At 65.4% G+C, this 26,158-nt stretch overlaps 1 protein-coding gene across 2 annotated transcripts in view; it reads right to left on the minus strand.

Moving 5' to 3' along the window:
* Window positions 1-628: 628 nt before the first annotated feature.
* ZFPM1 (zinc finger protein, FOG family member 1) overlaps window positions 629-26,158 on the minus strand; it is a 34,171-nt gene continuing 8,641 nt past the window's right edge. Inside the window, exons 2-10 of one of the 2 annotated variants that reach the window (XM_058674615.1) lie at window positions 21,234-21,362; window positions 19,413-19,535; window positions 9,060-9,193; window positions 4,761-4,863; window positions 3,789-3,995; window positions 2,838-3,068; window positions 2,578-2,673; window positions 2,372-2,500; window positions 629-2,204 (exon numbers count right to left, since the gene is read on the minus strand). In XM_058674615.1, the coding sequence (XP_058530598.1) occupies window positions 676-2,204; window positions 2,372-2,500; window positions 2,578-2,673; window positions 2,838-3,068; window positions 3,789-3,995; window positions 4,761-4,863; window positions 9,060-9,193; window positions 19,413-19,535; window positions 21,234-21,362 (2,681 nt within the window). In that variant the 3' untranslated portion in view covers window positions 629-675. The remainder of the gene's footprint in view (window positions 2,205-2,371; window positions 2,501-2,577; window positions 2,674-2,837; window positions 3,069-3,788; window positions 3,996-4,760; window positions 4,864-9,059; window positions 9,194-19,412; window positions 19,536-21,233; window positions 21,363-26,158) is intronic. The other variant, XM_058674616.1, reaches the window with a different exon arrangement.

Genomic DNA, 26,158 nt, shown 5'->3' on the forward strand with positions numbered 1-26,158 from the left:
AGGGATGTGCAGGGTAGGGAAGGGGTGTGGGGTCCACGGGATGCTTTGCAGCGCACAGAAGGGTTGGGGCCTGCAGGATCCTTAATGAACCTCAGGCAGAACCCTGGAGCCACTTGGAGAACCAGAGCCCAGGCCGGGGCTGTTCCCGGTCACCAAGCTGAGCTGAGGGTTTGAGGTGTCCTGCGTCCACACGTGGCACGCGTGGAAGCCGAGGTGTGTGGAGAGAGCACGCAGGCATGTGGGGCAGCTGGGACTTCCTGCCACAGCCCTCCACCTGGGCATGTTGGGGGAGAGGCCGTGGGTGGCCACCTGCCCTGGTTCCCCCCTCCAAACACCTGCTTCCCCATTGGGCCTTTAGAGAGGCAGGCCCAGAAGCATCCTGCTGCCCCGCCAGGAGCGGTGGCCTAGGCACATGAGCTGTCCAGGGAGGGTAGGCACAGCTGGGCCGTGGGGTTGCAAGGGTGTTTATTCTCCAGGAGACAGGGGGCCGCAGGGTGTCCACAACCACCTGGCGGCAGAGTGGCCAGGACACAACCTCGGCTGGGCTGGCACAGATCTCAGAGCCAGTGCGAGCCACTGCCGCAGGGTCCCTGTCCGCCCCGCCTCAGCCTCCCTAGCAGCTCCCACCAGCCGCCTCGCTGCACGCACTCCTGTGGACGTGGCAGCCGCACGGGGTCACTTCACATGCTCGGCGGCGTGCGAGGAGCAGTAGTACTTCTTGTGTGCTATGAAGGTGGACAGGCTGCTGAACCGGATGTTACACAAGCGGCAGTAGCGGGGGTTGCCATTGGGCACGGGCGGCGCGGCGCCCTTGTCCGCGGGGGCCGGGGGCGCGCCGGGGGACAGCGGCGCGGCCGGCCGGGGGCTGCTGCTGGCCGCGCGGGGCTCGGGGCCGTCCTGGGGGCCGCGGTGGGCCGGCGTCCGGGCTTCGGGCCCCAGGCCGGCCGCGGGCTTGCCCACCAGCAGCCCGTGCGCCAGGCGGAAGTGCTCGATGAGGTCGTCCCGGCCGAGGCCGTTTGGGGGGCAGTAGGGGCAGGCGACGGAGGGTGGCTCGGGCGCGGGCCGCGGCGCGGGACAGGAGTACTGCTTGTGTGCCAGGTAGGCGTCCAGGCTGTGGAAGCTCACGCGGCAGGCGGTGCACTCGTGGTAGTCGGCCAGCGCGGACAGACCGGGCGCGGGCGCGTCCGGGGACCGGCGTCGCGGCTTCTTGCTCAGGTCGATGGGGCCGTCGGCGGCGGGCGCGGGCGGCGAGGCGGGCGGCTCGGGCTCAGGGCCCCCGGGCGCCTGCAGCTCGTGCAGCTTGCGGCGCCGGCGCGTGCGCGCGGGGGCGGCGGGGGGCGCGGGCGGTCGGCGCGGCGGCGGGTCGTGGCGCGAGGCGCAGTAGTAGCGCTTGTGCACCGTGTAGGTCTCGTGGCGGCTGAAGCGGATGTTGCAGGCCTCGCACAGTGTGCGGCTGGGGTCGTCGTCCGCCTCGTCCACCGAGCTGCCCGGGCTCTGGCTGCCCTCGCTGCCCCGGCCGGCTGTGTCGGCCTCGGGCGTGGCGGCACCGCCTGCCTCGTCCTCGCGCGCCCCGGGGCCAGGCGGGGAGCGCGGCGCATCGGGCTCGGGGGGCGCCATGGGAGGCGCCTTGGGCCTGCGCCCCGCCGGGGGTTCCTCGGGCGCGCGGCGGCCGGAGCAGTACAGGCGCTTGTGCACTAGGAAGTTGCTGAGGCTGTTGAAGGTGATGTCGCACTCAAAGCACGTGGCGCCCTTGGGTGTGCCCGCCAGCAGGGCCGCCGCCCCCGCCGCCCCCGTCTGCAGTCGCCCGTGCACCAGCTCAGACATCTTAGCCAAGATCTCCGAGGCCTGCGGGGCCGTGGGGCCGGGGGGCGCCCCCGCATCTGGCCCCAGCACGTACTGTGGCAGGAAGAGTGCCCCGGCCAGGCCCAGCTCGCTGGGCACCGGGCTGGAGCCGGGCGTGGGGCTGGACAGCTCAGCCTTCACTCGGGCCGGGGCAGGGCTGGGCGGGGACGGTGTCCGTGATGGGGTCTGGGTTGCAGGCTCCCCGGGGGCGCGCACTGCCTCGGGCTCCTGGGCTGCCTCGGGCTCCTCAGCGGCCTCTGGCTTGATGGTCTTGGGGACCGCTGGGGGCTCACTGCCCCCGTTCTGCGGCTCCCCCTTGGCTTCTCCATTGGTGGCCTCCACCAGAGCCTTCCGGTCCATCCCTGGAGATGAGGTGGGTGTCAGGGCCCGGTCCGGGGAGGCCAGGGGCACATGAAGGGCCGCGTGCTGCTGGGAGCTGGCCAGGCTGTCTGAAGGAGCCCAGGGTGCACCTCAGGTCAGGCAGGCCCTGGGGCTCAGCCCCGCACAGGCCCCTCCTCCCAGCACTCACCTGCGTGGCCTCCCCCAGGCAGGTAGACCTCCCCCTTGGAACCCGGCTGGCACACCATGTGGCTGGTCACCAGATGGCTGTACAGGATGTCCCTCGTGGTGGAGATGAAGCCGCAGCTGTGACACACACCTGGGGGCCACATTGCCATGTCAGGGCCCTGGGGCCACAGGACGCCAGCCCCCCACCCTGCCCTGCAGCCCACCTACCGCTCAGGGAGTCCGTGTGCACCTTGAGGTGGCGCTCGCAGTTGGCTTTGGTGGTGAAGGCCGACAGGCAGATGAGGCACACAAAAGGACGCTCTCCTGGGGGACACAGGGTGAGGGGTGAGGGGACAGGCAGGGGTGGGTGGGCTCGGCAGCAGGTCCCCCCAGCAGGGGGGGTGAGGGGCGGCACGCAGGGCTGGGGGGGCTTGGCAGCAGGGGGGATGAGGGGGCTCGGCAGCAGGTCCCCCCAGCAGGGCGCTCACCGCTGTGGCTGCGCAGGTGGATCTCCAGCGAGCTGGCACTGGGGCAGCTCTTGCGGCACTGCGGGAAGGGGCAGATGCGCTCATTGGGGTACGGCTCTTTGGGCTTCTCGGCGGCAGCCGTGGCCGGGGAGCCACTGCCCTGGCGGCTGGCGCAGTAGTAGAGCAGGTGGGCCTGCAAGTTGCGTTCGCTCCGGTACCAGATGCCACAGTCCTTGCAGGGGAAGACGTCCTCTGGGGGCAGGAGGCAGGGATAGGGAGACGCTGGGGGAGCCAGTGTGACCCAGCACATGGAATGGGGTCACAGGGAAGTCCCCTGCCTGTCAGCTGCCAGACGCCCTGGGGAGGCAGCCCCTGAGGGAATGTCATCCCTGGCCCTCAAGACCCCTGGGGGGCCTGGGGACCAGCCGGAGACCCTGTCTCCAGCCCGAATGTCCCCCTAGCTCCTTTGCACCGTACCACGCCCTTCCCCATTACTTGGGGCCCTGACTCTGCACCTGCAGTGCGGCCAGTGTCCCAGGACACCCAGGACCTGACAACATGGCAGCACAGGGCTCCTGTGGGGGGGCATTCACAGCTGGGCGATCCAGCCAGCCTCAGCCCACTGGCTGACCCCAAGGCTCTGCTGCAGCACCCCAGGGGCAGGGCTGGGCTGGCTCTTTCCAGAGATAGCCCCACTAGCCCTGGCCACACCGTCTGCCCGACCCAGCGGTCGCCAAGGGGACCTCCTGGGCCAGCCAGGACTCCAAGAGCCCTGACCCTCTGTGGGGTGGCAGCTGCATCTGGGCAAGTTCCCAGGGCTGCCACCTGCAAGGGTCTGGGCTGAGCACCCGACTCTGTCGGCCCTCTGCTTCCTCACCAGGGCTGCCCTCACATGTCTCCTGGGCTACACCCAGGGCCGGCCCCGACCCGTGCTGCTGCACTGACCGCCTGAGCCCAGGGCCGGCTACTCACTATTGACCACCGCCGTGGCGAGGATGGACGCCATGCCTGCCTGCTGGGGCAGCAGCCGGATGTCGCTGTTGGCAGGGGCTGGGCATGTGGGCTCTGCCGGCTCCTTCACAGGCTCGCTGGGTACACTGCCGGGCTCGTCCACCAGGAACACACTCAGGAGTCCGCCCACAGGCACTGGCTTGGTGACCCGGCACCAGAGGCCTTCATCTGCAAGGACACGGCTGTCTGGGAGCTGGTGCTGACAGCCCTGGCTCCCTGCTTGGCCACCTGCCTGTCCTGCGAGGGTCCCCAGCACAGCCACCGGCTTCTCAGGAAAGGCGGGACACTGGGCAGGTGGGGGACCAGCTGCTTGGTTGCCAGGCGTGGCTGTGCCAGTCGAGACCTGCAGAGGGCAGTCTCAGACAGTGGAAGCCAGGGCGGCTGAGGCCTGCTGGGCTAGGGGCCTGGACTAGCCTGAGCGTGCCGGGCAGGCAAAGGCACCTGGGCCTTGGGGACGAGCTACCCTGGGACCCCCTGGGGGGACCCCATCCTTCCCAGGTGGTCAACACATGAATGGACCCCCATGAGAAGGCCAGTGCTGACTGGCTGAATCCGGCTGGCAGTGTCAACCACAGCTGATCCTGTGTGCCAGGACCTCTGCACTCGGGGGGGCACCCTTGGGTAAGAAAGCTCAGGTGCCTATCCCGTTTTCCGCTCCTGACAGCAGCAAGGGCGCTCATTTTGGAACGTTCTGGCCCGAGGGCAGGAGTCGGAAGACCCCAGTTCTGCTTCCACTGCTGCCACTTCCAGGAGGAGGCAGGTGGGCAGGCTGGGCAGAACCTGGTGTGAGCCCTGGGGGCAGAGCCAGGACGTGCCCAGTCACAGCAGGGATTAACAACGGTGTGGCCCTGGTGTCCCCGCCATGCTAGTTTCCTTGTAAGGGCCAGCCCAAGGTCTCTGCCCCTTCCCAGAATGCCACCGCTGGACACCAACCCTTCCTGGAGATCTCACAGTTGGCTTCAGCCTGTGTCAGGGCTTGGGGCAGCATCTTTAGCCAGCAGGTCTCGTCCACCACCAGTAGGGGCAGGGCTCGGTCCTGGAGACACAGGACGGGGCGGTCAGAATGGAGGAGCCTGCAGGGCTCTGGGAACTAGAGCAGGATACCTCCACCCACCCTGACGGGGGGCTCCCTGCTGGCTGGCAGGGGGCAGGGCTGCCTCACTCCTGTGGCTTCTGCAAGCCACTAGATGGGCAGTATCACACCCAGGAGAAACTGAAGCAGGGAGGAGGCGGGGCCCACGCTGTGCTCAGCCTGCCTGGTTTCCTATACTCTTGGGCCCTGGTCCCCCACCTACCCGTCTGCTGTTGGTCCTGTCCCTAGGGAGTGGGGCAGGGAGGGGGAGGTGAGGCTGAGGCCTGGGGCAGCCCTGGTCCAGTCTGTCCATCCTGACTTCAGCTACACGGTGGCCTCTCCACTGCCCACTGTGGGCAGCGCTTGTTGTACATGGCCATGGCCATCACTGGGACATGGCCTTGGGCGTGCCCGCCCCTCCTCTACACAGTCTCTGACCACCGTCTCTTAGGGCAAGCAGGGAGCAGGGAGGATGGCTGGGATCGGGGACAGGTAAGAGCGAGGCTGGGCAGCCCGCATCATGGCCAAGGTGGCTCCTCTGGAACTCCTGCCCTGGCTGGGAAGGCACCCTGCTCCCCCTCGCCAGCCAGGACCCTTGGGCGTCAGGGCAGGGTGCCTCCCGAGTCACTAATGAATATTAATGAGTGGGGGAGGGTGAGAAAATTGCTGTGCCGGATCCCACACGGCTGCAGGACGATATGAGATCTAATTATTCGTCCCATTATTTCTAACCTCAAACTGCGAGTGACAGGCTCCCAGCCGGCTCGGGCTTATCACTCCCACAAGCAGTGTGTTCGCGGCTCGATAAACTGCGGGCGGTGCAGGCGGTGTGGACGTGCGTCTCCCCGCTCCCCCAGCAAGGAGGCCCCAGTGCCAGGCCCCTGGATGCCCCAGGCAGGGTGAGGGGGGTCAGAGATGCTGCAGCAGGAGGGCACAGTCGCAGTGGCCTCCTGGCCCCTCCGTTGTAGGGTCAGCCACGGGCAGGAAGCCCATGTCCACTTGACGTCCCCCATGGGTGCCTATTCCTCTATGCGGGGGCACCGCCAGCCAAGATCTCCATTGCTGGGCACCTGGCCAGGGTGGGCACGCCTAGAGCCCCTGCCCAGGAGAGCGAATAGCCACTCAGCCTCCTGGGGTGGATCTGAGAGCACTCCTTGTTTCTCCGACAAAAGGGTCAGTGTCTGGCCGTGCCTGGCTGACCGCACCCGGCCGATAACCATCGGAAACCCCATCTGAGCATCCGCTGCGGCAGCTCAGCTAGGGCGTTCCCAGCCTTGCTGTGCAGTGCGGGGCCCTCGGGGGTGGCCTGGTCCAGCCCGTCCAGGGAGCCAGTGGCTGCCTGGGCCTCCCGGCCTGACAAGGCGCCCATGGTTCCCTGGCCGTGTGTACTGCGGCCTCTGGTACCTCCCATCTCCCAGAGCCTGGAGGAGGGCCATGGGCCCTGGGCGGCTGTGCACCCCACGTCAGATGGTCCTCAGGGGCAGCTGGGGAACCCAGAGGAGGGCGAGGGCAGGGCTAAGGGGAAGCCATAGCCCTGTGTGAGGGAAGTACTCGACCCAGTGGGTGACGGGATCTGGGCAGCCTTGCCAGCTGTGCCCTCAGGCTCACTGGGTCCCAGCTGCCCACCTCTGGTCTCCAGGCAAGGGAGGGAGCCAGCGGTGGGGTGCAGGTTGGCCAGGGTGCGGAGAGGCTGCCCAGCGCTTTCCTAGCCTGGGGCTTTCAAGTCACAGGAAGGATCCTAGCCTCCCACCCTGCTGCTGCAGGCAGCGACACTGAGCTGCAGGCAGGCTGGGTGCCTACTGAGCTGCGGGCAGGCTGGGTGCCCACTGAGCTGCAGGCAGGCTGGGTGCCCACTGAGCTGCAGGCAGCGACACTGAGCTGCAGGCAGGCTGGGTGCCCACTGAGCTGCGGGCAGGCTGGGTGCCCACCCCTCAGCTTGCTGCCTCAGTCGAGCCAGAATGACAGTCTTGTGGAGCAGCAAGCGGCAGCCTCCACAGGCGTCCACTTGGAGCCATGGGCACGGCCGCATTCAGGGAGGGAGCTCGTGGGTGAGGTAGGGGCCTCAGATGAGACCATCCTGCATGAGGAGCAGCCTCCACAGGCGTCCACTTGGAGCCATGGGCACGGCCACATTCAGGGAGGGAGCTCGTGGGTGAGGTAGGGGCCTCAGATGAGACCATCCTGCATGAGGAGCAGCCTCCACAGGCGTCCACTTGGAGCCATGGGCACAGCCGCATTCAGGGAGGGAGCTCGTGGGTGAGGTAGGGGCCTCAGATGAGACCATCCTGCATGAGGAGCAGCCTCTAGAGAGCAGGGAAGGGGCAGGTGGAGTCCAGCAGAGGCCGATGAGGGGAGCCAGGGACCTGCCCAGCAAGGCGTGCTTGCCTGGTGCCACTCCAGGGCCCAGCTGGGGCCCTTGCCTCAAGGCTCATGGCCCTGAAGGGCCACACCAGCAGGGAGCAGGGGCCAGGTGTCCATGGGTGCCTAGAATGGACCCCTCACACACAGAAGGGCACTTGGGGAGAGCCTCCACTCAGCCAGCATCTGCAAAGGCCATGGACCCTGGCACCAGTGTGGGGGTGAGGAGGGTGGTTCTGGCCCCAGCTGCTGCCAGGTTGCCAAGAGCTGGGGATCTGCATGGATCTGAGTGCAGGCTGGGCCTCACTGAGGCCGCCCAGCCACCATGAGGGCTGTCTGCCCCAGCTGTGAGCCTGGCTGGCTCTAGGGATCTTGGGTTGGTGGGCAGTTCGTGGAGGCCAGACTGCACCCCAGTCCCTGGCTGGCTACCTTTCTGGATCTTTGGGCCATGTCAGGGGTACAGGGTGCGTGCCCGGCACAGCCTGTCCTCCCAGCAGCCGGGGGAGGGGCCCTGCATCTGAGCTGCACCAGCCCCTTCCTTCCGCTTCCCTCCCGAGGGAAGTGAGCCCCAGGCTGGCGGCGAGAGGACAGTGGGGGGCAGGCCGCGATGTGGCGAGGGAGCCTGGGAGGGAGAGACCTGGGAGCCGTCAGCTGAGCTCGATAAGGGGCTGCTGCAACGTTAGCAAAAATATTTGGACAAGAAATGAAGCATCGGGAAGGAATCCATCATGCGGGGTGTCTGGACACCTGGCGCCAGGGCGGAGATAGCGCCCTGAGGAAGATAAGGGTTAATCAGGATTTAATGCTGCGAGATAGGGTGGGGGCAGGGGAGATGAGCCCCCCGCGAGGAGGCGGGCGTGTGGGCTGTGTGGGCAGGCCAGGCGCAGGGCTCTCCCTGAATCAGGGGGCCTTGGGGTGCACAGATGGGCAGGTCACCTGAAGCCTCACTTTTCCCCACCTCAAATGGGCCCCCAAGAGGCCTCTAGTGCAATGAGACCCCCCCAGCTCCGTCACCCCCGCTGTGGCCTTGTCCTTACACATGCTGGGAGTCCAGGTACTCCTCATCCTGGAGCCATGGCTGCCTACACCCCTCCAGGGACAGGGACGGTGATCCCTGCAGACCACAGCTACCTGCCCGGCATGGACCAGCGAGCGGTCACCCTGCCACCCCCTCACAGGGGTCCTCAGAGCCCACTGCATCCATTGAGGTCCCCACGGCTGAGGAAGAGGAGGCCCAGGGGCTGAGCATATGGTGAAGAGATGGCCCAAAGCTGCTGAGCCCACTGGGTGCCTTCGTGCCCTCAGCTGAGCCCGTACTTCTGCACGCAGGCAGCTGGGGTGACAGCCGTGGGCTCAGGTCCCAGGGCCTTGTGGCCAGAGTGCTCCAGCTGCCTTCCCCCAGGCTCGAGGCCTCAGCCTCCTGCAGCCGGGGCTGAGCCACCAAAGGACACGAAGCAGGCCTGAGCCGTGGCCACCCCACCCCCTGAGGCTACTTGGTGACCACAGCCATGTGACATCTCTGGCACGCACCCCTCCCCAGGTCCTTCCCGCTGTGCCAGACCCTCATGGCCCAGGTGCCCACGGTGAGCATGGGGGCGGGGGTGGCAGGTGCGGGCTGCTTGCTGCACAGGAACACCCTGAGACTTTCCCAGAGCCCAGTGGGGTGTCCCTGTTCTCGTGGCTCCCACCTTCCCTGCATCTCCTCCAAGCACCCCCTTTCCCGGAAAGCCCTTCCTGGGCCCCCAGCGCCCCGTCCCATTGGGCTGTGGCCTACATCCGTGGGCGGGCAGGGGGCTCCTTACCAGCTCTGCCTGCCTGGGGGACGAGGCCATGGCTTTGATGCTCCCCTGGAACGGACCCCAGGCCAGGCCTCGGGTGAGGCCATCCCGGGCCCGCACCTGCTGCTGCCCACTGCACAGCACTGACTCCAGTTCATCTGTGGAGAGAGACATGGGAAGGGGAAGTGAGGCCCACACAAGAACCCAGCCCACATGTGGCGCCCCAGGCCCCAGGAGGCCAGTGCTCACGATGGCCCTTGACAGGCTGCAGTCTGTTAAGGGCCAGCAAAAGCCGCACGGCTACCCCCACCTGATACCATGCAGGGGAGCAGTTTGAGGGGGTCTTATGTGGGGGGCATCCTGCATTGGGTGGGCTTGAAACCCAGCAGCAGAGGCCCCAGCCCCGAGAGAGGAGTCACAGGCAGACGCAGGCCGAGGTGGGTGCTGGGTGAGTCAGGTAGGCCTCAGCAGGCTGCAGGGGGCTTCCTGTGGGTGCCCACTCTACACCCCTGCCCATCACCTGTCCCTCTTCTAGGACAGTGTGGCTGCCTGTGGTCACTCTCCTGCAGGCTGGTCCACACCCCCCAGGACCACAGAGGCCCCACGTGGTCTGACCATGGCCTTCATGGGCTCAATGATCAGATAGGCACCCTAATGGTGGAGATAGCACACAAACACACGGGCCTTGTCCTCCCCAGGGCAGATAAGACGGCAGCAGCCCAGCCATGGCCACACTGCGAGGCCGCCCTCGGCCACGGCCAGGATCCCAGGGTCCTGGCTGTCCCTGACCCCCCTGCTCCTGAATTCCAGCTGGGTGTCCCTTCACTGGGGACGGGAGGGGCCTGGTGAGTGACAGCTGGCCCTAGGGGACGTGCACTCTTGGCTGTGGGGCCCCAGGCTGGCTGCTCTTGCCCTGTGCTCCGGTCATCAACTCTTCCAAACCCCTTTGAAGGTGGGTGGGGCCGGGGGGGGTCAGGAAGCTCCAGGCAGCACAGGAGCCCACAGGGCCCAGGTCAGGGGATCCCAGGGTCCCCCACTTCCTGACGCCCAGCAGTGGCCTGGGCTCAGAGCCCTGTCCAGACGCTGCCTTGCTGCCCCACCCGCCCCTGCCTTTCCCTCCCTGGGCAAGCGGAAGGGGAGGGGCTGGGCCGCCTACCACACGATGCAAACGGCCCCTGCACCCTAATCGGCTCTCGCGGCCAGAACCGAGCCTCCCAGATAAGCCTGTGGCTGGCATTTCCCCGGCAGCCACTCTGTCCCCTGGGTATCGTGCAGTGCCAGAGAGGGGCTTGGCCACTGATAAAGGCCATGGCCCGTGCTTCAGGGCAGTGCCCACTCCTTGGGGCTGGCCAGGGACAGGAAGACCAGGGGACCCGGGAGGCGAGGCCATCCTGACAACCACTCCCTGGCTCAGGGTCCCTGTCCCTGCGGGCTGGACACTCAGAATGCTCACAGCCATCTCAGAGCTCCCAGGTGCAACAGGAGCGGGCTGTGCCACCCACAGGGGAGCCTGGCTGCGCTGGGACAGGTGCCTGGCAGCAGAGCAGCGTCTGGGACTCCTTGCCTGCTTCTCTGCCTTCAGTCCCTGCACGGGGGCCTGTGTGGCCAGCAGAGGTGTGGCCCGCCTGACCTCATGCCCCTCACAGCCCCCTGCCTCAGGGATCTCTCCAGTTCCCCTTTCTTTTAAAAAATTAATTTATTTATTTTTTATTGGCAAGTCAGATACACAGAGAGGAGGAGAGAAAGAGAGGAAGATCTTCCATCTGTTGATTCACTCTTCAAGTTGCTGCAATGGCCAGAGCTGCGCTGACCCAAAGCCAGGAGCCAGGAGCCAGGAGCCTCTTCCGGGTCTCCCACACGGGTGCAGGGTCCCAAGGCCTTGGGCCGTCCTCCCCTGCTTTCCCAGGCCACAGCAGGGAGCAGGATGGGAAGTGGAGCTGCTGGGACACGAACCGGCGCCCATATGGGATCCTAGTGTGTGCAAGGTGAGGACTTTAGCTACTGCGCTGGGCCCAAGCTCCCCATTCCAACAGGGTCACCAAAGCCCCTCTCCAAAGCAGAGGGGTTTGACTGTCCTTGGGGCATAACAAGCCAATCTCCACCTGCAGCACAGTAATCCATGTGGGCGCCGGTTCTAATCCCGGATGCTCCACTTCCCTGCAGCTCCCTGCCTGTGACCTGCAGAAGCAGTGGAGGACGGCCCAGAGCCTTGCGACCCTTCACCTGTGTGGGAGACCCGGAAGAGGTCCTGGCTTCGGGTCAGCTCAGCTCTGGCCTTCATGGCCATTTGGGGAGTGAGCCAGCACATGGAAGATCTCTCTCCTTTTCTTGGTAACTGCCTTTCCAATCACCCTATCTCACCATCCACCCAAGACTGGTCTTCCTGAGTTGGCTGACAAGCCCTCACTTTCCTCAGGCCTCCCCACTCCCCGATCCCATCCTGCTGGAGGAACCAGAGGAGCAGACAGGAGGAGGACTTCAAGAGCCCACCTGGGTCGCAGAGCCCACAGGCCTGCAGGCTGGCCTTGGACAGCAGAGATCTGTGTCAGGTGACCCCTGACCTCTGGGCAGTGCTGAGAGAGAACGGGGTGCAGCCAGCCCGCGGAGTCTCAAGGCCTCTGTCCCCATCTGAGTAATGGGCTGGGGGTGCTGCAGGACAGCCCTGCACCTGCACCCCTGGTCAAGGGCTGTGGTCTGTGGGCGGCAAGTGGGTGCCCACTCCTCACCCCGTGCCACCCCAGCGCCCCCTTATCTAATCGGTCCATCACTCCGCCCCACCCCGTGACTCTCAGACCAGCTGGGCCTGGCTCTGCTTGGAGCGGCCCTATCTTGGGATCATGCTGTTTGCCTTTGATAAAAGTCACAAAAAGGGAAAGAAAAAGGGACCAGGGGGAGGGGAGCCCCAGCTGGGGTTCCAGAAGTCTGGGCATGGCCAGAGGCAGGCAGGCCCGGCTGGTGGGTGCATGGACCTGAGACCGGCTGCCCCTAACATGCGCGCCGACATGCACACCCAGGCCCCTGGAGGGTCGGCAGCTCCCCGACGACGCGGCTAGCCAGGATCCACCTCTGGCTCTTGTCCGTGAACTCTGGACTTGGCCAAACCCCAGCTTAGGAGGAGCAGCCTGTCCCTCCTGCTTTGTAGTGAGCTCCCAGCGTGTGCTTGCAATCACCTTTCCCTGCCTCTCCCACTCAGACAGGAGTCCCCGATGGTCACCAGGACCAGGATGGAGGGGCCAGGAACTGGGACGCACATGTGATGTGAGGACATGAGCAGGCCTGACCTCTGAACTGGGTGCTGGGAGGAGCTGGACCCCTTCGTCCCCACTGTACTGCTTCACAGAGTGGTCACATCAAGACAGGAAGCCAAAAGCAGGTATTCTCCAGAACTCTCCTATGACTGTCCTGCCCCTGACTGAGGGCCCCAGGAGGCTGGCACGCCTGCCTGCCTGTGCTGTACCGCGGCACAGTCCCCCTGCCTGCCTGCCTGCGCTGCAGCCTGGCTCTGTCCCCCGGTCTGCTGCCTACTGTGACCATCCTGCCCCTTGCCGAGGGCCCTGGGTGGCCTGCCTGCCTGCACCCCAGCACTGTCCCCCAGCCTCCTGCCTACGGGGTTCCTCTCCCCGCCTGGCTTAGCGCAGGTGTCCTACATCTGTTCCCCGGGCCCTCACTGTCAATGGCTTGTGGCTCCAGAACCATCTCTGCTGAGGTCTCCTCTGGGACACACACTTGGGAGGCTGGCTGCACCTGCCCGAGCACCCATGGGGACCCAGTCTGACCATAACACCTGTTGCGGCAATCACCTCACACGCGTGCCCACTGGGCACATTGCCATTCCCAAGAGCTGGCAGCAGAAGGGACTCTGACAGAGTGATCTGGGACAGCAAGTGCCGCCCCACGGTGCCCACGGTAGGCGCTGGTGTGGGTGCTGCTCTGGGGCCTGGGGAACCCCACAGCGTCTTGCTTACTGTCCTCAGAGCACTGACCGCTTTCCAGGGCTGTGTCCCTTGGGCCACAATAGACATGAGAACCTGGGCTGCAGCCAGCCCCCCAGCCCCCTGAAGACATGCGAAGGCCGGGGGTGCCAAGGCTGGGGCTCCCCTGTGGCCTAGGGGGTGCTTGGCTGGGGTCTGACACCACAGGCTCCGCCCCGCCAGCTGGCCACTGCGAACTCCTTTCCCTATCGCCGGGAACATCGCTGTATTATTGATTTTTTGACACAAAACAACAGCCTGTCTTTATCGGCCTGAACCCTGCCCCGGCTAATGGCAGCCCTGGGACTGCCTGGGAGGGTGGGGCGCAGTGCTCCTGGATGGGTCCTGGGGCCTCCCTGACCTAAAGGCAGGCATGCTGGCTGGGCAGGGGCTGGGCAGGGTGTGCTGAACCCTGGGGGAGGCAACCCCGAGTTCCCAGCACCCCAGGACCTAGCATGGGAACACGTTCCACAGGGTGTGCGGCTAAGCGCAGCCTCTCCAGGCAGCTGGTTCCTGGGCACTGGATCTCCTGCAGCTTGGAGAGGGTCCTGTGTACCAGTGCTGCTGGTGGCGCACGGATCTCATGGGGCCCCCCAACCTCAGGGGCCAGCCTGGCTGAGGGAAGGCCCTGAAGGCAGGGTCTCAGCACCCCTTCCTCTTCCTGCCAGGAAATCAAGAGTGGCTCCGTATAACATGAGCAGTACCTGCTTCCCCTGTCCAGACAGAGACCAGGCCAGGCATGTACGAGGACACTGAGGGCCAAGATGACCGCTCCAGTGCTGGGTCCTGGCCAGGCTCTGTCCTGGGGTGCCGGGTCCCCACACCCCTGACCAGGCTCCGTGTCCCAAGGTGCTGGGTTCCCAACCCCCAGCCAGGCTCTGTGTCTCAAGGTGCTGGGTCCCCACACCCCTGGCCAGGCTCCGTGTCCCAAGGTGCTGGGTTCCCAAACCCCAGCCAGGCTCCGTGTCCCAATGTGCTGGGTCCCCACACCCCTGGCCAGGCTCTGTCCCAAGGTGCTGGGTCCCTACACACCTGGCCAGGCTCCGTGTCCCAAGGTGCTGGGTCCCCACACCCCTGGCCAGGCTCCGTGTCCCAAGGTGCTGGGTCCCCACACCCCTGGCCAGGCTCCGTGTCCCAAGGTGCTGGGTCCCCACACCCCTGGTCAGGCTCCGTGTCCCGGGGTGCTGGGTCCCCACACCCCTGGCCAGGCTCCGTGTCCCAAGGTGCTGGGTCCCCACACCCCTGGCCAGGCTCCGTGTCCCAAGGTGCTGGGTCCCCACACCCCTGGCCAGGCTTTGTGTCCCAAGGTGCTGGGTCCCCACACCCCTGGCCAGGCTTTGTGTCCCAATGTGCTGGGCCCCCACACCCCTGGCCAGGCTCCGTGTCCCGGGGTGCTGGGTCCCCACACCCCTGGCCAGGTTCTGTGTCCCGGGGTGCTGGGTCCCCACACCCCTGGCCAGGTTCTGTGTCCCAAGGTGCTGGGTCCCCACACCCTGGCCAGGCTCCGTGTCCCAAGGTGCTGGGTCCCCACACCCTGCCCTGTCTGCCAATGGGACTGCATGGCCCAGGACACCTATGAGAGCCTGGAGAAACATCAGCAGAGCCACCAGGGCACAGGGCTGGGTGTGCCCCCGACTTGGCACCAGGGGGCATGTGCATGCAATGTGCCCCTGTACAGTCACATCTTTGCTCCTATAGAACTCCTTCCAGCTCTGACCTACAGGACAGAGAACCCTCCTGCCCACCCTGCGTGACCCCCCACACAAATCTTTCCCCAGGACCAGGGCCACTTGGTCCGCCTGTGGCCCAGTGTGGGTGCTGCCAGTCAGCTGGGACCGCGTGGTGGGCCAGGAGGGATGATTCCACTACGGCCGACAGGCCTGGTCTGACAGGATACCTGGGAGTGGCAGGGACAGGCCCTGGCAGCCATGCTGCTCACTGGGCACTGGGCATCCCTGTGCAGGGCAGACCAGGCGTGATAACATCTGCTGCATCCCGGCCCTGCTTGGCCCTCGTGGGCTCAGGATATGACCAGCCCTCGCGCTGAGCGGCCCCTTTGTCCCATCTCTGGGGACCGATCTTATCGGCCACGTCCATGGCCGCCGAAATGGAAAAACGCAGCAAGGAAATAAAAAGTTGTGCACGGATAGAGGAGTAATAAATAAATAAAGACACGGGAGCTGGTGCGGGCGTGTGGCAGGGCGGGGCTCCTCAGGCCGCTGGGGCTGTCCCTGTGACAGCTGGGCAGCAGGCAGGGGGAGGATGGCTCGGGATGCAGCTCCCCCTCCACCAGGTGGGGCGCCACGCCCACCTCCCCCCAGAAGGGGAGACGGAGGGAGCTACAGGGTGCAGGGTGCCCAGTCCACTCAGACTCGGCCAGGGCTTCGGTGAGAGGGGCAGTAGTGATACCAGTGAGTCCCGGGTGGCACATCCTGCCCGCCTTGCCCTAGGTGCCTCAGACACATGTCAGAGGTTAAAAGACCAAGGGCCAGGAGGGAGGCTTGTGGGCTTGTCTCCACGGCTCCCCAGGTGGGGGTGCTGGCAGGCACAGGCAGCCAGGCTGTGGGGAGAGGGGGAGGCCGGCCGGCTGGGCAGGAAGGGTGGGAGGGTGGAGGAGGAAGTGGCTTGATTAGCCACCCTGGCCGCAGATGGCTGCTCCCGGAAGGTGGTGAGGTCAGTGGGGAGCGTGTGGCCGGCGGCCAGCCTGGGCCCCCACCCGCCAGCAGGCCAGAGGACCTGACGGGTGCCCCGCTGCCCCGCTGCCTTCTGCCCACACCACGTCCAGCCCCAGCTGGGGAGGGGGCCTGAGCCTAGGACCCACGCGATCGACCCAGACAACAGCAGGGGCTGAGGCTTGGGCGCAGGCCCTACTGATCCGGACATTTTCTTGAGGCTGGGGGCATCTGGGTCTGGAAACAGGCATTGTTGGCAGGCCCAGGGCAGGGGATGAGATGGTGTAGGCTCTCCTGCGGCTGGTGGCCCCGAGGTCCAAGGGCCTCGGTGGGAGGCATGGTCAGAGGCAGGCCAGAGGCCAAACTGCTGGGGCGATGGGCTGCTGAGCACAGCATGGGGGCCGCCCAGGGAAGCCCTGCACCAACACCCCCTCCCACCACAGGGCTCTGTCCACAGGCTCTCTTGGGAGGACAGTCTGAGAGTGACACAGACCTGTGGCGGCCCTGGCAGGTACTCCATGCACGCTGGCTCCATGCCTGGGGTGGGGGTGGGGGTGGGGGGCGGCCAGCCCAGGCCCAGGCCCGAGCTGCCCCCAGGCTGACCTCGTCATCCACCAGCACCCCCTCCCGACTGTTAATCTAACACAAATAGACCGGGGGCTGCCCCGTCGGCCAGCCCTGTGATAACGCGAAATCCCGGACTGATTTCCCACCCACGCAGGCCACGATGTGGGGAGAGGGAGGTCGCATATTGGCCCATCACCCTGTGGCCATCAAGACAGCTCCAGGACAGCCCATCCTACCGCCCTGGGCGCAATAACGTGGGCCGGCTCAGTCACGGAGCAGAGGCCAGATGGCCAGCTCCCAGACTGGGGGGTCCTGCCAGAACCGCGCCAGGGAGGGGCAGCACCCCCCCACTGCCCTTGGCTGCCTCCTGCCCCCGCCCCTGAGGCGCTGAGTCCTCCCTGTAGGCCTTTTACTCTGAGCCCCCCCAGGAGCCCCATTAGCTCCCAAGCAGCCTTTCTGGGGACTTGAGGACAGGGCCCCAGGCCGGGGTTAGCCCGAGCAGGCCCCACGACCCTCACAGCCCTGCAAAGCCTCATCCTGAAGGGCTCCCCGTGTGAGTGCGGAGCTGACACCAGCACCCCCAGACACACAGTGCAGCACCAGGCCGGGGGGAGAGTCGGGCCGGTGGACGCAGCACTCCACATCCGTGAGCCCCACAGCTGTCTTCTCACTTGCTCCCCTTCCCTGGGAAGCCCTGCCAGGAAGTTGCACTCACCCCAACACTGAGTGCAGCAGACACCCTGGTGGAGGTGCCTCCTTCCGTGCCAGCGTACCCTATGCCAGGAAGGGTTCCTGTCCCATTCACTCCACACAGCAGGCTCGCCCTCGCCTGCAGCAGAGATGGTACTGGCAAGGGTGGGGAGGGGGTGATTCAGCGAGCCACAGCCTGGGCAGGTGTGGGCTGCGCCCTGAGCCCAGCCAAGGCCCCAGGGACAGGGACCCCACACCACCTCTTGCTGCGTTGGCCTCCATCCTCCTGACCCAGCCAGGTGGGTTGAGGGCCATGGCAGCCTCTGGGTAGACAATCGCTGGGCCTTGCGGACCCCAAAGTCAGACGGGAGCTGTGTCTCCCGAGACACCGTCTTTCCCCTGACCTGAAGTGGGGGGACAGAAGGGGACACTGGGACACCAGGGAAGTCCCCAACAGCCACTGCCCAGCTAGGCTGCAAAAGGGACAAGGACCTTCTGCTCCTCTGTGGGTCAGCCCCGCCCCTCTTAGGTCAACCCCGCCCCTCCATGGGTCAGCCCCGCCCCACTCTTAGATAAACCCCGCCCCTCCATGGGGCAGCCCCGCCCTCTGAGGTCAGTCCCACCCCTCCAGGGGTCAGCCCCATCCCCCCACCTCCAAAGCCAGAGGCCTCCTTCAGGTCTCAGGTGCAGCAGTAGGACCCAGGGGGTCCTTGGCTCTAGCTGTTACCCTCACGTCCCCTAGAGGCCACTGCAGGGCTTGGGGTCACAGCTCAGCTGGGTCCTGGCTCCCACTCAGAGCCTCCAGGCCTGAGGTCCCACAGTGGACAGTGGCCTCTCCCGGGCAGGTGATGTGTGGGAACCACTCCACCTGCACTCCCACTCCAAGACCAGGTGGAGCCTCTGGGCAGGGTAACAGCGTCTCTACTGGAGGACACGGCCTGAGACCCTCGGGGACGCTGAGGGCAGGGCAGTGGGCATCAGGCAGGTGACTTGGGGGCCTGGGAGGCTGCCTGCCATTTGTTGCTGCGTGGCGCTTCCTGGGGTCTGTGTCCTCCTGGGCAGTTGGGTCCCACCCTCCGGCCCCCTTCCCCTGCTCCCAGCAGAGGAAGGCCAGGTACTGTCCGGTAGGGCCTGTGGCCATTCCCACGCTGAGGAGGAGGGGAGCTGGGCCCAGAGATAAGGAAACTAGCTCAGAGAGAGAAAGAGAGAAGGAGAAAGAGAGAGAGAGATGGAGACAGAAGGGAGAGCCAAGAGTGGCAGGAGGGAGGTGGGCAGCCACAGAGCCCCTTAGGAATAGAGCTGGGACCTGCAGGGAAGGGGCTGCAGCCCACCGGGACTGGCCCTGGTACCCACCAGCGCGCAGCGGCCCTGCAGATAAGGAATCTGACGATAAGCGTGGCCTGTGTGGGTGTGATAGGTAGTGGCCACCAGGGTGGGTGGCCGCCGAGGCGGGTGGCCGCGGGCTTATCGCCTGCACTGCCCACCACACAGGAGCCTCTATCGGCGGGGCTGCGCCCAGCCCCCGGAAAGTTCCAGCCCCCATCCGATTGCGGCTCAGCCAGGCCTTGGCCTCTGGGCCCAGCAGCGGCTCACGTGGGTCCTCTCTCTCCTTCCCCCTCTCACCTGTGCTGGGTGGCTGCTGTGCTGACCTCCGGGGGAGACTGCTCAGCCTGCAACAGTGGCTATGTGGCCAGTGTCCTCTGGCCCATTGGCCACAGGCCTGCAACTCTGGGCGGAAGCTGCTGCCCACATATTCAAGTCCCTTCCTGGGGCCTAGGAGGGTCCTAGGTGGCCACTGCCCATGTCTCAGAGGCTGGGAGTGGACCCTGGGCTTCCAGGGGTCACTGTCCTGGCCTTAGACCACCCAGGCTGAGGAGGGCACTGCACATCCCCCCCATGTGCCCCCACCTGCTGTGGGCACCACTCACCGCCTTCCCACCCTGCTCCAGGAACCCAGGGCTCCACACAGGGACACTGGGTGGTCAGTCCCCAGCCTGCGGCTTCCTGACACCTGCACTTTGGCCGTGGGGAGGCAGGGTACCTCACCAAGGGCAGAGTATGACTTGGCCCCCAGAAAGAGCTGCCTGGAGTCTCCACCCATATGGGGACCTGAGGTCAGAGCTGCCACCTTAGAAGGGTGGCACTGCATGACACTGCCCACAGATGCTTGGAGCAGCCCCCCGACTCCTGTCTTGGGTTCTCACCTGCCCACCAGCGGACCCAAGCACAAGCCCCAGCACTGGGGTGGCTAGGTAAGATAGCCCAGAGGCTCCGTGTGCACCCCCGTCCCCGCCCCGTCCCCTCCTCCTGGCAGAGCGTGGCCATCACACACTGCCACCACTCCCGGGGTTCCGCTTGGTGCTGCCACAAGAACATCACACACGCGTGCCCGCTCCCCGCGATCTGGCTCAGACCCACGTGCCTGGCATAGCGGCCTCTTCCAGCCGCTGGGGACTTGGCCCTGCCCATGTGGTTACCTGGCCCTGTCCAGGAGTTGCTGCTCTCTGTCGGGGATGTGGCCTCTGGCTCGGGCCCCTCCATCTCCTCCTTGGGGGCTCCTGGGGACGTGGGGGGCGCTGGTGGTGGGGACAGAGCTGCGTCTGCAGGGAGGAAGACAGCATCACTGCCTTGCCGAGACCCCCTGGCTGGGAGGGTGCCCCTTCCCGGCCCTCTGGGATGGAAGGCATAGGGGCCTTTGCAAACCCTCGCCCCTCACTGACCGCCCACAGTGGTGTCTCCAGCTACTCCCAGCAGCCGGAGGAGTGCAGGGCCCTGGGCACGCCCAGGCCAGCGGGCACCAGCGCTGTTGCAGTCGGCAGCTGGGGGCCTGCAATCGCCCGCTCCCCACGGTGGCCCAAAGGGCATGTTTGCTTCCCGGCTGGGCTGATAACCAGTGCGGGCCCCCAATCGATGCGCGCCCGGCAGAGCCCCTCCGTGACGTCACGCACCCAGCAGATTATTAATACCAAGATAAGAGCTGTGATTAACATCAAATAAATCAATCGCATGGTATAAAAGTCCTATTATTTTTGGCTATAAATCAAAGTGGCTGGCATGGCGCTCCAGCCACCGTGGGGAGCCACATGGGTCCGGCCTCACTGGCCGATCGCACCGCGCAGCCTTATCACGCCCATCGTGCTATCGCTGTGGCTGTGCCAGGTGCAGCCCTGGCTGTGGGTCCCACCCCCGCCCCAGCAGCCCCAGCTCCCACATCAGATAAGCAGCCTGACTCCCCAGGAAGCCAGCAGCTCAAAGTCCATCGCAGCCACCTGCCCTCTGCGGTCCTGGCCCCTGTGGTACTGGTGGTCAGAGGCAATGGTGGACGGGGACAGTGACCCACTCCACAGACTGAGACACGGAGGCCGAGGGCCACTGGGCCAAGTGTGGAGTCGCAGCAGGGGCCACCGCTGGGCAGGGCTGAGAGGCTCTGCAGGCACCCTGATACCTGGACAGCAAGTGCCAGGGTGGGGGTGCCTCTTGCTGGGGCCAAAGACGGTCTAGGTCTCCCCCCGCCACCCCCAGATGTCCTCAGCCCCTCCCTGTCCTCCTCTCTCTGTCTCCAATCCGACCACCCTCCATTCCACCCCAGGGCCTCTGCACATGCCCATGCCACCTATGGCCGACCTGGAGGCCCCATGTGCCACCCCATCTGTCCATCCTTCGGCCAGCCCCCTGCGCTCTGCGGGAGTTAGTGTGTGTGCACAGGAGCTGGGCAGGCGTGGGAGCAGAGAAAGGGGAGACAGTGGGGAGGGTCTTGGCCCCTCCTGCAGGGGCCTGGGGCACAGCTGTGCCCACAGGAGCTAGCCTGAACAGGTCTCCTGGGGTGAAGCTGGGGCGTCCCGTTCTGTCCCTCAGAGGGTACAAGTGCCCAGGGCAGCTGGGGTTCCACCCTGGTGGCTGTGCAGCTCTGGGCAGGTCACCAGGCCTCTCTGGGCTGTCACCCAGCTCTGTCCCTCAGAGGGTACAAGTGCCCAGGGCAGCTGGGGCTCCACCCTGGCACAGCTGTGTAGCTCTGGGCAGGACACCAGACCTCTTTGGACTGCCACCCTGCTCTGACTAGCACCTTCGTAGTTCCTGCCTGAGGGGACACCTCACTGGACCCCTCTCACAGGCATTAAACAGGCAGGAGGGCACGGTTCCCGGGGCTGCCTTGTTCATGGAGGCTGTGCTCCTCTCTGGAGCTGCTGCCACAGCCCCTGGGGAGCAGGCCCCCACTGGCCCCCTGGGGTGGTTAGCGCACGACTGGTGAAGTAGACCCTGCATGGCTGTGGTTGGCATGTGGCCTCCACCCAACTCACCTGCTCTGGGGGGGCTTGGAGGCTGGGGCTCACCCAGGCCCGAGGGCTCTGGCTGTGTGGTGTCATGTTCTGTGAGGCTGGTGTCCATGGCCTGGGTTTCCTCTGAGGTCTCCATGTCTCCGAGGGAACCTGCGGATACAGCAGGGGTAACCCGTGAGGAGCCCTGCCTCTCAATGCCAGCCCGGGCCCGGGACCCAGCCCTTCCCTGTGGGGATGGCAGCACAGGGGTGCCGGACGCTGGGCTTCTGCCACCTGCCGGACTTAGCCCTGGGGCAGACGTTGCCATGCTCTGCTGTGTGTCGCATGTACCCCAGCAGGCACCCGGAAACCAGCACCTGACCCACACTGGGGGCTGCAGGGAGGCCCTGAAGGGAGGACCCCAAGGTGACATCAGAATGTCCCAGAGGTGGAAGTGGCGGTGCCCTGCCAAGCCCACTCCCTGGAGATCCCAGAGCCGGGGTCTAGTCTCAGCCTGGGCTTGGAGCATGGGGGAGGGGCACAGCCTGCTTCCAGAAGGCAGGGGCAGCCCAAGTCCACCACAACAGGGCCACCCACATGCGCCTGATGCGGAGACAGGCTGAGGATAGCTGTGGGCTGCTGGAGGCCAAGAGGGGCGGCTGGGGACAGCACTAGGCACTAGGAGGTAGTTGGGGTGGGGCTGAAGGGAGTCCCACCCAGCAGGTGCCAAGAGCAGGAGCTGGCAGTGCCAGCCACAGAGGGAGGGTGTAGGCAGAGGCTCTAGTGGACCACACGGGGTCCTGGGTTTTGGACACATCGCTTTTGGCTGTGTCCAGCCCAGCCCTGGGCCCGGGATACCTAGGGCCCACGGTCCCCAAGGGGCTGAGCCTTTCCCACAGGCAGCAGCAGAGAAAAGGCCCCAGCCCCTGGTCCTCATTCCCCCAAGGGCAGGAGGCCATGACCAGAGGGGTCAGCCCTACTGGGCCCTAGGGAGCCAGCCCATCTGCCTGTGTCCTTTTGGAAGCTCCCAAGTCTTCCTCAATCCACTGAGAGCTAGGAATACCTGCTGCGGTGGGACCGAGGGCCTCAGTGGCCTGCCCTGGGGAATGGGCACAAGACCACAGGCCTTCATGGACGCTGCAGCCTGGCTGAGACACAGAAGACACCTGGGAGAGCCAAGCTCCCACCGGGGAAGAACAAAGCTGAGCAAAGCTGAGACAAGGAGAGCCTGGGGAGTGTGGCTGCCCCACACCGTTCCTGCCGCAGCTGCTAATTCAGACTGCATGGTGTGGCGCTAAGTGACAAACTGACCATGCAGAGACGACTGCCACGCAGCACCACGCTGGGCACTGCCAGAAGGCTAGCCTGGCCTCCACGACCTCAGACACCCTGAGTCTCGCTGGGGACCCTCTTCGCCTAGAGCCCTGGCAGGGTCTAGCATGTGCCGTTATGAAATCACCAACACTGTGTAGGCGCCCTACACTGGGCACACATGTCCTCCCTGCATCCCGTCACAGCCCAGAGGGTGGACTGGCAGCTGAAGGTACGCAGTGGGAGTGGGGACGCAGTGGCTGTCACCAGCTGTGGGAGGGTGCAGGCGGAGGCCAGGCCCAGCCACATCCACTTCATGGATAAGGCAGGGGACCCAGCTGATGCCGTGGGGTGCAACAGTGGCTCTTCACCCGCAGGGCCAATGCGGTCGGAGCCGCCCAAGGCCATGCACCTGCCTGTGGACATCCAGGGGCCAGCCTGGGACCACTGCGGCTGGGGCGGAGCCGGCTGCAGCCCCCACAGTGCCTGGAGCCCCCGGTTATCACGAGTGGCAGACGCCTGCATGCCTGCAGCCCCTTGCTCATTAAGCCAACGCAGAGATGGAAATGGAAACATAACAGCTATTTGATTGGGGGTGAGATATTTTGCATATTGGCTCAGTGCTGATAGCGAATTTCATCAACTCCCTTTTTCCATGCTTTAAACTGAATTGCACAGGGAAGCTCTGAGCGGCCACTGGCCTCTGCTCCTTGCCCGTGCCCATAACTGTGGCCCCACAGTGGCACTGCCCCAGTGGGCCTGCGGGTGTGGAGAGGGTGACTGCACGCGCTCCTGGACATGAGGCTGTCACTTGCATGTGGTGTAGCTGGGTGCAGCTGCCGCCTGCAGCAATCCCACACGGTCTTGGCTCGAGGCCCGGCTGCTCCAGTCCCCATCCAGCCTGGGAAGGCAGGAGGGTGGCTCCAGGACCCTGTGGGAGATGAGGGTGAAGTGCTCGGCTTTGGGCCAGCCCAGCTCTGGCCACTGCAGCCATCTGGGGAGTAAACCAGCAGATGGAAGATCTCTGTCTCTCACTCCTTAACTCTGGTTTTGAATAAATAAAATAAACCCCAAAACAGATAAAAACAAACCCCAGACAGAGGCGGGGCTCCCTGGGCCACCTGGACCTCAGGTTCAGCCTCGTCTGGATCCTGTTTTTCCATCCATTTGCTCGCTCATGCGCCCTGACACTGGTCGGAAGTGGGAGGGAGACTTCCGGGAGGAAGAGGCCTGCAGGAACCATGCGGGAGTGAGGAGGTTCCCCCAGGCCCCATTTCCTGGCGTTGGCTTATCCAGAGCTAGGGCCCTGCTGCTGATGGTGTGGTGGGTGCTGGGCACAGCTAGTCACACCCACAAAAGTGGGGGAGAGGCCCTTGCTGCTGGCAGAAGGCCGTAGGCATGGGGTGGGGCTGCAGGGAGCCCCTGGCCCCTGGGTGGCAGCAGCAGCCAGATAAGGCCCTGATAAAGGACACAAAATAGCAACAGAGTCTGGCCTTCCCACCAGCCCGGGTCTCAGTGCAGATAGGCTGTGGGCATGGCTCTGCCCTCCTGCATGTGGCTACAGCCCTGGCAGGCCCAGGGCTTAAGCCTGACTTCTGGGCTGCTGGGCATCAGAGGCTGTGCTGGGTCCTGGACCTGGATGCTTTCCAAGGCCCTTCCCAGGAGACGCTGACCACAGGAGGCATGAAGCCCTGAGGGAGACTGGCCCCCAGCCCCACGCACCTGCTCCCTGTAGGCCTCAGCCCTTAGCATGAGAGAGGCATTCTTTATGCACACATCCAGCAAGGACCTGTAACTCCCTGGGCACAGCCTGCCAGCACTCTGCCCCCCTGTTCCCTGCCAGCCCTGGTCAGGACAGCTGCTGACTGGGGACCTGCGAGGATGTAGGGGATGCCAAGGCAGGTGACCAGAAGACACCCAGGGTCTTTGGAGCCTGGGCCTTGGAACTTTCCAGACAAAACATCCATCCCAACACGTGGAGGCAGCAGAAACAGCTGTGACAGTACACACGCCCCCAGCCCACCACTGAGCACGACCAAACCTGACCTTCCCAGCCCACGGCACTTCCTGGGTTGACCCAGCAGGGCCCATGGGCCCCGGCGCCCTGTGCCCTCTCAGACCCCCTCTCCAAGCCCGTTTCGGAACGCTCCCACAAGCAGGACACAGGCTGCTAACGGCATGAGTGTGGGAGGCCCAAAGGAGCACAGCAAGGCTGCGGTCGTGAGCTGGAGGTGGGGGCAGCCCCGTGCAGTCCTCCTCAGCCGACAGAGGGGACAGCTCCGACGCAGCCTGCAGGAAGCCTGCCACCCACACACAGCACTGGGGCTGCTGCCCTGTGCCCCTCCTCACCCTCCTCACTCGCTATCCTGCCACCTCTGCCTGGGCTACTCTCTCCTCAGACCCTTCCCCTGCCAGCATGCCCATCTCTTGGCACGTGGGGTCTGGGGGTTTGCATACTCGGGCCCAAGGTAGTGCTGGCTGCGCACGGAGGTGCTCGGTGAGGCCCAGGCGCACCTTAAGTGGGACAGTCCAGTGGGAGTGGTCAGAGGGGAGGGGACTCAGTATGGCCCCAAGACAGTCCTGTGCCCAAGGAGCCCCCAGAGGAGCCTGATGGGTGGCCCGCAGCATCCCACACCTGGGGGCATGTCCTCCCTCCCCGCTGTGGTCAGGCCTCTGCTCCACGGAAGGCTCAGCGGCCTGCAGCCCGTGGCCACAGCAGGCTTCTGGCAGGTGCAGGGGCTTCCCAGGGTGGGAGGGGCAGGAGAAGGTACTGTGGCCTTTCCCTGGACAGCTCCCACAACCTGCCGTCTTATAGATGGGGTCCTGAGGCAGGAAGCTCTAGGAAGACCTCTGGAGGCCTCCCTAGGTGCTTGGCCTGAGCTGGTCGGGCCCTGTGGTGGTTGTTGTCCCCGCAAATATTCCCGGATGCAGGGCTGGTAGGGGACCTAACCTGGCCTTGGCCTGTGCATCTGGCCTGGACTGGGTGGCGAGAGCTCCTAAGAGGTAGCCCCTGCCCAGAGCCCAAGACTCCTCAGAGGAGGCAGCCTGATGCTACAGCTGAGGCCCAAGGCAGGGAAAGCACAGGCAGCTGGGCTGGGGGACAGGAGGGTACGGCACCACCAATCACTCACAGGACATGAGGACCCCCAAGCACACAAATGGGACCTGTATAGCTTCTCCAGGCTAGGGTCCCAGTCCCCAGTGGCAGGGCCCGGTCAGGGCAAGGCCGCAGGGGAGGCCTGGGAAAGCCATGCTGCCGCGGAGATGGGTTTCAGGTGCTGAGCTCACGCCGCATTCATCACGTGGGGCTTGTAGTTATCAGTTCTGGGGTTGGCGCCATCTCCGGGCCAGGTCACTCTTGGCTGACAGATGACATGAGAGCCGATTACAGGGCTCCTGGGGCTGGGGGGAGGCCCACAGAGGGGCCACACATGGGAGCAGGCGAGGCCATGGAGGAGCCATGTGAGTGGGCCCTGAGGGCCCTGAGCCATCCTCTCCCCAGATGGGCAACGAAGCTAAGGCTGGTCCCAGGCAGGGGCTGCCTGGAAGGGGCGGGCTCCAGGCTCCGCTATCTATGGGAGGGGACTGCCCCTTCATCCCACGTTACAGAGGGAGGCCCAGGCGCCTGCCAGCTGGACCAGCTCTGGGGACCCTTG

This window comes from Ochotona princeps, chromosome 16, assembly GCF_030435755.1.
Source record: "Ochotona princeps isolate mOchPri1 chromosome 16, mOchPri1.hap1, whole genome shotgun sequence".
NCBI lineage: Eukaryota > Metazoa > Chordata > Mammalia > Lagomorpha > Ochotonidae > Ochotona > Ochotona princeps.